Source organism: Glycine soja, chromosome 15 (genome assembly GCF_004193775.1).
Source record: "Glycine soja cultivar W05 chromosome 15, ASM419377v2, whole genome shotgun sequence".
In the NCBI taxonomy this organism is placed as follows: domain Eukaryota; kingdom Viridiplantae; phylum Streptophyta; class Magnoliopsida; order Fabales; family Fabaceae; genus Glycine; species Glycine soja.
Window position 1 is genome coordinate 8221586 of NC_041016.1, and position 11692 is coordinate 8233277.

An 11692-nucleotide genomic window follows, 5' to 3' on the forward strand; every position below is an offset into this window, starting at 1 on the left:
GATGATAATCACAGCGGCTAAAGCCAAAAAGGTATCTGATCCTGATTCTCGTGCGAAACAAATCATCACCATCACGTGGGCCCCACGTGCAAGAAATTATTTATTTTTCTTCAACTAGTGATGGAGTTATAGACATAAAACAATATTTTTACGCAGGAAATGACCGAATTGCCCCCCTTCCTTCTCTTTATAACGAAACGCAGACTCCTTGTGCAGTTCCTATCCCATTCTCCGTCGGGTGTACTTTCTTGCGAAACCGAGAGAGCGAAGGGGCAAACACAATTTTTTTTATCTTCTTTTTTATTTTTTGTAGAGAGAGAGAGAGAGAAAATGTTGGGGATCTTCAGCAGTTCAGTGGTGTCGCCGCCGGAGGAGCTGGTGGCCGCTGGCAGCAGAACGCCGTCGCCGAAGACGACGGCGGGGAAGCTGCTGAACCGGTTCGTGGAGAGCAAGGCGTCGGCGGTGTCGCTGCAGGTGGGGGAACACGTGCAGTTGGCTTACACACACCACAACGAATCACCGTGGCATCCCAGGTAAACGCATCATAAAGTGATAAATTCCACCATGCACACCGTTGAATCACTCAAGCGACGCCGTTTTTGTCACGTCGCTGTTATTATTCATTTCTTCGCATTTGGTAGTTGGTGGAATTGGAAACGCTTCCTGCTTCAGGAATTAAGAGCGTGTTGCTCACTGAACTTAAAAAGAAAGCGTTTAAAAAATATAATTAAAGGACAAATGAATAAATTAAGTAAAAAAATTTCTGACACAGAATGGAAGAATCGTCTGTGATCGGTTGTTGCTGCTGGTGATTAAAGTTTTGATCCTTCGGATCACTGGCTACTTGATCGTATATATTAATTTGCCGGATTGCATGCTTTCTTATGATCTTGATAAATGATTAGCAGTGTCTTACGGTATGATTGAAAACAGATTTATAGAAGTAAAAAACGCCGGGTTAAAATTTTCATTTTTTGATAAATATTTTTTGGTTTAATATTTTCTACATTAAAATGATACAAAGTGTTATAAAAAAATACTATATAGAAGAATTATATGAATAGTATAGTTTTAAATTTAACTTTATATATATTAGTTTGTTCCCTTTACTTTTATAATTTTTATTTTTTTAATTTCTGAGGTTTGAACGTGATTATTTTAATTCTATAATTTATATTTTAATTCTTAAAATATTTTTTTTAGTCCTTATAAGAACTAAAATAAATAAGAATCATAAAATTATAAAAATTTTTAAAAAACGATTTTCAAAACTGAAGAGATTAAAGGGATTAAAAAAGAATTAAAATATAAATTATAAAATTAAAAAGATCATTTTTAAATTAGAGAGACTAAAAAGAAGTAAAAATCATGAAATTATACTGATTAAATGATTTAACCTATATATTATGCATAAATATTAATATTATGTAATTCTATAAATTAAAAAAAAATTGTCCTCTTTATTTCATTTTTTTTTCTTTTTGAAGGCTCATTTTCATGAAAGTATGATTGAATAATTTTTTAAATAAATTTTATTGATATTTTCAATTATTTATAAAAATTAATGTTGATTTGTATTTTTAAATAAATATCTAATGTGCACTTAATAAAATTATCTTTTTGAAGGTTTTCCATCTTTAAAATTTGTCAGGAGCCAAACAGACATGGATAGCTTCTCTTTCTTTCGTTTTTTTCGCTAAAAAATATTTCGGTTTATTGCAAATTTAAATTGAGAGTTATGAACATCCGATATTGTCTTTCTACCGAAAAAAAAAAACGTACAACTGGGAGATGAAAATAAATATAGAAGTTGTTGATATTTTGCGGAAGACAAGTTAAAGATGACCGACAGAGTAGAAAATGCGTCATTTCTTAGAAAATAGCATTGTGATGTGTAATAACTGTTTGGACTATAGTATGGGGTCGATCGGTGAGTGATCTTAATTCCTACAGTTATAATTTAACAATGATACGGTTAAAGAGAAGCAAGTGGTTGGCACAGATGCTCTTCTTTTGCATGATGATTGCCACGTCGTGACTAAGTTAAAAAAAAACAATACACTACCGGTTGATGAGTGAAAAAACAATACAGTCATTGCATGGAATCCTGGCCATAGATAGGAGGTTGAAGACTTATAGCTAAATTTTTATTTTATTTTTCAGAAACACGTAAGTACTTTTGTAGTATGCTTTTATGTGGGCAGTTTTTTTTTCCATGAACAGCAGTTATTTTAAGTTCGAGTTAATAATAATGGTTAGGAAAATAAACGTTTCGAACTAGGTCACGATCTCTTTTCGTTACAAGAGCTTCTTTTCACGTTACTGTTTATGGATCCCAGAGTGTATTGTTGAACCCATTTCCATGGCTCTTGTGGATTGTAAAATTCGGGGTTGATCTTTGTTGAAAAAATGAGAGAAAAAGTACTGGTATCCCATTTTACTTGGACCTTCTTTATTTGGAAAATTTCAAACACTTAAAAGTAAATAAATTAAATGAGATCATTGCGTCAGCTAATATTACGGTTTTTTATTTTTTATTTTGTTTATGTGGTTTTTATCGAGTTTTTAGTAGACGTTATGTTTACGGAAGCACTCTATAGTTTATACAGTTGTTTTATGTACTATAGTTGCTCTTTCATTGAAAAAAAAGGTGCTATAGTTGCTCAATGTTTAGAGTGAACTTTAAGATAAATGAATTAGCGTTAGCACGGTCTGCATTCATGTTCAATTCTGTTCTGTTTTTATTTTAATTGTTGTTAAATATGAAATAAAAATTTATTTATTATGATTTTTTTTTAATCTTTCTACCAATGATCTTAAGTAGTATTTATTCATTATGCACATTTTTTTTTATTAAATTCTACTACTAATAAATTACATATTCTAAATTAAATAAAAAATAAATATATTTTACCTCCAGACGTCACTGTAGGCTCAATATTTGTTGGCAATAAATGATGTCTTTAACTTTTCATTTCTTTTCTTCGACAAAAAGACGTGAAATTTGGTGGCCCCTTTAACTGGTATGTTCACTTTCAATTATTAGTCTTTGCGTCTGCATTTTCCACTTCAAAATGCTGACTATTATTTCCCGAACGGTTGTTTTCGTTCCAGTCTTTTGCTTTTATGGCCCAAGGAGGATATGAATGAAGATAACTAGATAAGGATAACGTAGATTAGATTGGTGGGACCGGAGAATAAAAAACTCCGTTGAATCTATTTATATTCTCTTTTAGTGTGTTTGGATTAGATCTATACTGAAAATTAATTAATTTTTTTTTATAAAAAAAGTAAAAATTATTTGTTTCTACTTTTATAGGATGTCATTATAATTTTGTGAGAGAATTGATTCTCATGTGTTATTCAGACACACTAGTTATAAAGGTTTTTAATTAAATAACGCAGATGAATATTTTTTAGACATTAAATATTTTTTTATTAAAATTATGTTTTTGAATCTGAAAAGGAACACCTACATCTTACTATTTGATTGTGGACAGTAAATAAATAAAGAAACTTGATTCAAGTTTTGTCCAAAAATTGAAAAATATGTTTGCAGAACATTTTGCTCTCCTAGAAAATGCATAAAAAAAATCAATGAGTGTAACTTAGTTGTACACTTCTTTAACGTAAATGTTGCACTTTGTATCTCAACTAGTAGTTGTTTTAGGTCAACATAATAAGTATGTTAGTGTAAGATATGTGAAGTGTTTAGCTAGATTGCACCGTTTCAATGTTTCGTATTGATTTTTTATCTATCTATCTATTTATATTTTTGGTTTAAATGCTAAGTGGAAAATGGCAGATCATTTGCTGTTAAGGATGAGATATTCTGCTTGTTTGAGGGGGCTCTAGACAATTTGGGCAGCCTGAGACAACAGTATGGACTGGCCAAGTCAGCCAATGAAGTGATTTTGGTGATTGAGGCTTACAAAGCTTTACGTGATCGAGCACCCTACCCTGCCAATCGTGTTGTATGCCATCTCAGTGGGAGCTTTGCTTTCATAGTGTTTGACAAGTCCACTTCTACCCTTTTTGTGGCTTCTGTAAGTTATCTACCCCATCAATTTGTCATGACTATCCACCACATGATCTTTAGTCATTTTTACTCACAACCTTCAACTTGCATTGTTTTTTTACAGGATCAAGCTGGCAAGGTTCCTCTCTATTGGGGAATCACAGCTGATGGTTACGTAGCATTTGCTGATGATGCAGATTTGCTTAAAGGTTCTTGTGGAAAGTCGCTTGCTTCTTTCCCTCAAGGTGAGTTTAATTTTGTTAGAGTGTATCACAATTATCAACATTTTAGCAACTATTTGTTCCAAGTGATCACAGATTGGATCATTCCCTCCTCCCCCAAGATGATGATAATTCATAATATGAGAAATTTACAAGTAGAGGAGGGAAAAAAATATAACATTACCAAATTCATGAAGTTTTTTATATTGATATGTTCTGTTTCTTTTTTATACCCCAAAATTGTAAGTATTTTGTTATTATTGACATTGTTATTCTGTAAATTGTACAGGATGTTTCTACTCTACAGCAGTTGGAGGATTGAGATGCTATGAAAATCCAAAGAATAAGATTACTGCAGTCCCTGCTGAGGAAGAGGAAATCTGGGGTGCATTTTTCAAGGTAACGAGATGACATGAGTTTAAATATAATTGCTGGTACAGCTCTCAGTTCTCTTTGCAGAATATTATTTTCTTCTGTTTAGAATAGAGAATCAGTGATCAGTCCCCACAGTAATGGAAGGTTAATGTCAGTTAAGACTGCATTAGGTACAAAGGAAAAGTGTAAGGTCAGAGACAATAGAACAATAGAACAGGAGTGCATAAAAAGGCCATGAATAAAACGACATTTCACTAAATGGAAGGTGTAGTGTCCAAAATGAATGGGTTAGACTAATTTAAGCTTAATCTCCATATCTCTTTTGAAGGTAACCTTAGAGCTTAAGATTTTAGAATTGAACATCCGTTATGTAACTAGGATTGCCAGTTGCAACAATTTCACTGAGGTAATAACATTGTAAACTATACTTATACTTGTTCGTAACTCATTCCTAATAGCAAAATTAGAATCTATGCAAGTTTAATTTGCCTCCAAGTGGTTGACAAGTCTTGTTTGGGTACAAGGTCTTTGGCCTTGGTTAACAAGAAAATCGAGTGTTAGGAAAATTGAGTGTTAGGTGCAAAAATTGGAAAGCTCCACTACAGATAATAGTGACATTATTTACTTAGTTACTTACAAATTGACTTTCAACATTTATTTTTGCGTTCATGGTTAGTTTGTTTATTTTGTCTGTGTGGCTCTCTCCATTTATGAACTTAGATACTTATATCTTATGATATATTTTGTTTATTTGATGTGATGAATTATCAGGTGGAAGGATCAACTGTTCTTGCAGCCACAGAGTAGAAGATTCATTTTCAAATAGAGTACCGTGTGATGCATTAATGGAGTAATGCATTTATGTGCTTGTGACGGTAAGGCATGCATGAGGGGTCATGTAAATAATGTTAATGATGACTATGACAAGAGTGCGACTGGTGGAAGAGTTTATTATGGTGTTCATTAGTTAGGATTTTGTGTTTCTCATGTACAGTTGCGCTTTCTAATACAATAAAATATATGCTTTTGGCTTGAGATTTTCTAATAATGATTCAATACAAACTGTGTTCGTATAAGATGATTCGTAAACTTCTAGCCAGTAATAATTTAAGAAAGACTAATACTTGGACATTCCAAATGCACATATACTTACTGAGAGAAAAATATAAGTATTATAAGTAATAATTTGATATGATGTGATGAGAAAAAAGAGATAGAAAAAAATTATGAACGTTGAATAAGAGTTTAAAAAAATGAATGTATAAATATTGCTCTAATTTAAGGGGGGATTGGATTCTTACGGCTTTTCCTAAAAATTGAAATAGGGTTCTTCCATTGAGGAGTGTTCTAGATATACAAGTAATTTTTTTTATTCTTTCTATTTTTTCTTTCATGGAATGTATTCCTCCTCAAGTCGTGTAAGGTCACTCGTTTGCAATGAGTGATAAAATTCCGAAAAATTTGAATTCAAGATAATTTTTTAAATTAGAATAACTGGTGTATCATTTGATATAGACACTCAACTTGGCATTCAAGTCTTTTTAATCATTTAAAGAATAAATTCCTTGGTATTCACGTCTTTATAGTCATTTAAAAAATAAATTCCATGAAAGTTCAAACCATGTAAGCACAATAAAATTCTTAATGGAGCAATAATCTCCATAAATTGTGTTATACCTTTCTAAAGACATGTAGCAATCTCTTGTGTCTTATTTTTGTCTTGTTAGTCATGTTTAAAACTTGAGAAATTATTAGATAATTTTGAATCACATAATTTCCAATTAATTATTACATGACATATAATCACGTGTTATAAATTTTCTCCTCAATTGAAAAATTTAAATACATATCATATAGGAATTGATTGTACCATGAATGCTTAATTGTCTTAAATTACCTAATAATTTTCCCTAAAACCGAGGCTAAGTTCTTTAAAAATTCGTTGCAACCTTGAGCTAATGCCAGGATACTGAGTGCGTGGAAACAGCTAATATCATCTTATTGGCCTGAAAAGGAGCCATAACCATTATTGACATGCTTCTACACGTTAATATGGTTTTCCTTATTTGTTTTAAAACTCGAGCCAGTAATTGGCTTGACAATGATACTTAGTTATCATTCAAACTACTGAATCAGTGATTTACGTGAAAAATGAGAATAATTAATAATAATAATTAGATTAAAATAAAAAAAAATATACTATTGAAATTAAAATATTTAAAATTTAAATTTAAATATAACATAACCATCAAATCTTTAAAAAAATCATAAAACAACAATCAAATTTATAAAATTATTCCGTGACTTTTTTTTTAAGATTATCATTAATCCATTACTATCATAAGCATGATGACTATCTTCGTTATGCCAACACTAACGATGGTGATGTTGATCATAATAGTGGGATCAATGTTCATAGTAGTGATGATGATGATTGATTAATTGAGATATTGTACGAAGTGTTAAATTAAATCTTTATTAAATATGTTTATTATTTGATAAATCATTTAAAGATTTGATGATATATTATATTTTAATTTTAAATTTTAAATATTTAAATCTTAATCTTCTATTATTTTTAATCTTGAACATATAATTATTATTAGTTATTCTCATGTAAAACAATGTTCTTACTAGAGTGACCCTCTTTATATATGAGTTCACTAATACACAATCACCACTTTTTTGGTTGGTGTGCATTAACACTCTACACAAACAACTATGGACAAAAAAATCACTACCTCTATTATCCTAATTATTTTACTTTAAGGGTTTCACAATAATTTCATATTTTTAATTATTATTTAATATTTAATTTTAAAAAATCACATTTAAACCTCACTTTTCTCTCTCTTATATATTACCACTTTGCCTTAACAGAGCTTTTAATTAAAGTCGATTGTGATACTTTGATGGCTGAAAAATTGACGTTGTATATAAATGAAATGGAGATAACAAATTTATGAACTTCATTCATGATTTTTTATGTAATTGACATAGAATTGGTCACATTATACAAATATAGGCTCGGATTGGTTAAATTAAATTCATACCGGAGATATATGATGTGAGTTATTTTATTCTGTGTAACGTTTTATTACGCGTGTGAATGAAAAAACCGGGAGCATGTCTGGCGAGCAACATCTGGTTCGTTGGAGAGATTGGGGTGGTTTACACTAGTTACTGGTTTAATGATGTCAATGACACCTCTGGTCGAATAATGGAACCGTTCTAGTTAGTTGCAGTATTGGTTTTTTGTCAGACCGATATGACCAGCCAACCCAAGTTAATTTTTAAAACAACGGTTTTCATTATACTAGCTATAATTATGACCGGAGGCACAATTCAAATTACAAGAACTCTTTAATTAATGAATAACTGCTATATTACAATTATGGTCTTCTTATAATTTGACACATTGTAACTCAAGTTATGTAGGATATTGATATAATAGTTATGTAGTAAGAGATTAAATGGAGTGAAAAAAAAATATTAAAGTAAGAATTGATTTATGAACTTTTATATAATAAATCATTATGTGACTTGTTTTGTTGGATTAATTTTGTAAATAATATTTTGTATGTATCATTAGGTTAAGAGTTATTATTATTTTTTAATTATAAAAAAATTATAAATTAAACAAATTATATAAATAATTTACATATTAATATGTAATTTATTTTAATAGAATAAAAATTTGTACAATTTACATATTAAAATAAATTTACTTAATTTTTATGCAATTTTCTTCATTGCTATAATAGGAATATTTTATTATTAAATTAATTTTTATATTTAAAATAAAAATATTAATATGCAAGTAAATGTAATGTACTCATAATTTTTTCCCTTGTAAATATGTCATTTTCTATTTCAGCCCTGTAAATTTTGATTATTTTGATTTTAGTTTATGTAAATTAATGATGACATGATATTTTATATCGATATAACATGATATTTTTAAGGTATCATCAAGTGATGACATGATGATGTCATCATTTTGTTTACGACATCATTATTTTTATAACAAAAATTGATCCCAAAGATAAAAAATTAAAATAAACATAATTTATAAAAATTTAAAAAAATATACAAGAAAAACACTAAATTTTAAGGATGAAAAAAATATACTTATGCCTAAAATATTTATAACAATTTTTTAGTATTAAAATTAGAAAATTTAATTTTAATTATTTAAGATCATTTAGTTTCAATTTTAAAAAATTATTTATTATTTAATAATAGTTAAAATTTTGAAAAACCATTTGATAATTTAAATTAATAAATTAATTTAAAACTACTTATCTAAATCTAAATGAAAAATAGCCATTTCCTATTCTAAATTAAAGATAGCATGCCAAATGCATACAAAAGGTTAAGCTGATCAAAAGTGAATAGATTATTGAATTACCTAAAACATGACTTCATAATTATAACTCAATATTGAAAATTATAATAATCATGTATTTTATGTCATCAATTTTTTTTATTCTTATCTATTAAAAAAATCAAAATCTCTTCTTATGATTTATTTGAGTTATGACAAAATTAACATTAAATGTTAATTTGAATTCTAATAAAATATCAATAAATGCTAATGCAATATTTTACTTTTTAAATTTTTTTACCGTAATTTGTAACATAGTGATTGTCAAAATATGTGATTAAGTGATATAAACTAAGTTGCAAGAGAAATTAAATTAAATTCTATGTTTAGAAAAATATAATGTAAATAAATACCTTTTCATTGTTTGTGTGCTTTGAGCTGTTTTATGTTTGGTCTTTTGTTTTGGGTCATAAGGAGAGTTGAGGAGAATGAGTATGATTGGAAGAGTCTTTAGGAAATCCCAAGCCCTAGTCACAAAAATATGAAAACTTTCCCTTCAAGTCCATCTCCCTTTTTCCTCTCAACCACTTTCATTTCTCTAAGGAAGATTTAAGGGTCTCTTTACATTTTTGCTCTTATTCCTCCCTTGGACTCTTAATGACTCTGTTGTTTAGGATTGTTTTATGTTTGATCTTTTTTTTTTTGGGCCTTAAGAAAAGTTGAGGAGAATAAGTATGATTAAAAGAGTCTCTAAGAAACTCCAAGCCCCAGTCACAGAAATATGAAAACTTCCCCCAAGCCCTTCTCCCTTTTCCTCTTAACCACCTTCATTTCTCTAAAGAAGATTTAAGAGCCTCCTTACATTTTAGTTGCTCTTATTCCTCTCTTGGACTCTTAGTGACTCTTTTGTTTTGGCTGCTTTATGTTTGATCTTTTGTTTTAGACCTTAAGGAGAGTTAGGGAGAATAAGTATGGTTAGAAGAATACTTATGAAACCCAAAATCCTAGTCACATAAATATGAAAATTCTCTCCCCCTTTAGCCGTTGTCCCTTTTCCTCCCAATCTCCTTCATTTCTCTAACGAAGATTTAAGAGGTTTCTTACATTTTAGTTGCTCTCATTCCTCCCTTGGAATCTTAGTGATTCTGTTGATGTGGTAAGTTTCTTCCTTCCTTCTTTTTCTTATTTTTCTCTTCCATGAGTTGACCCAATGAAGGATTCTTGGTTCAAAATCTAATTGAGGTTTTGTTTATGTAATGCTTTCATGCCTATGTGTTAAGGGGTTGGTGGGATAGAAGAAAGCTTCTCACTTGACTTAAGGATCGTTCCTTTCCTTTCTTCACCTTAGGCAAACCCAAGCTTGAAACCCAACAAGGTAAGGGAAGCATTAACTTTTTTCTATTTGATTGCTTTGGATTGATATGAAATTTGCTTGAGAAGGAATCAAATGTATGGAAATGAATGTTTGAGAAAATTGAGGTTTTGAGTTTAAAATGGTGTTTTTTATTTTATTTTATTGATGAGTGTTAATGAAAATTCTAACTTGAAGTTTGTTTTGATGTTGTTGATATGTTGGAATTATTTGTACATTGTTTGGAGTTGCTTGAAGGATGGATTTAGTTTTTGAAATATAAAAAATGTTGATACTTGGAGAAGAGGATGGACCAATACGCATATTGGTTCTTCATAATTCACTAGGCAAATGTATAACAGAGAGTAAAGATTCTCCCTATCATAAATTCGATGGGCAAATTTATAACAGAGAGTAAAAATTAAGCATAGATGTATAACAAGTAAATAGCATAGCACACATCATATATATAGTCACAGAACGAAGACATATGACTTTTCCTTTTAATTTACTATCATTATTATTAAAAAGAAAAGATCATATGGACTCTGAATTGTGTACCTGCCAGGCCTTTATGTCTACTATGGGCTCGAATGTTGCTCTCATCAACCTCAACTGACCTTAGGTGTTGCAAATTTCTAATGGGTGTGAACCAAGGTTTTAAAAATCTGTCTGCCATTGCGACTTGAGTGTTTTTGGAATCACTGTGACCGCAATTGTGGCTGCGGCAGCTGCATTTGCCCTGAATTTCTTGCAACACCCAGGATTGTGATGAAACCATGACCGCTGTTACAATTTAAAACTTTTAGTGTGACGAATAATGCCAACTCCCAGGGATCTTATCAGTAACTATTGTCTTCTGAGAAAAGGTGAAGAAGCCAATAGCTTGAGTGTTTGCACAATCTCCAGTTAGGATAACTGAGGATTAATGACATTTCATATTCATTAACATGAATAAACAACACCCTCTATTCACAACCCAAGCAAGAATATTATGTAAACCTCCAAAGCTTCTTTCCTGCAATATCTCCAAACTCTTTTTCAATTAGGCAAAGGCACTGATTAAACAATATTAAAATACGTAAAAACATTTTTAGATGTGCTTATATATGTGTTTTTATATAATTTTTAATATTTTTTAATTCCATAACTGTGTTTTAAAAGACAAGATCCTTCAATTAATTCGTCAGAAATTACTCCACTCCGTTATCAATTTTTATAATAAATAAAGATAAATAAAAATAATCTTATCATACAGAATATATATATATATATATATATATATATATATATATATATATATATATATATATATAAACTTTGCTAACAGAATATTATTCTAATTAAATTAAAAAAAAGAACTATAATACCTGAATTATTCATTTCTTTTTACTAAACAG

The 11692-nt window shown here is 29.7% G+C and overlaps 1 protein-coding gene across 1 annotated transcript; it reads left to right on the forward strand.

Annotated features, from left to right (window-relative positions):
* The first annotated feature begins 210 nt into the window (after positions 1-210).
* On the forward strand, positions 211-5659 carry LOC114386591 (stem-specific protein TSJT1-like). Its single transcript, XM_028346612.1, has 5 exons — positions 211-533; positions 3806-4046; positions 4143-4263; positions 4529-4638; positions 5386-5659. The coding sequence occupies exons 1-5, from the start codon at positions 331-333 to the stop codon at positions 5419-5421; spliced, it is 711 nt and encodes a 236-aa protein (XP_028202413.1). The 5' UTR covers positions 211-330; the 3' UTR covers positions 5422-5659.
* Positions 5660-11692: the final 6033 nt, after the last annotated feature.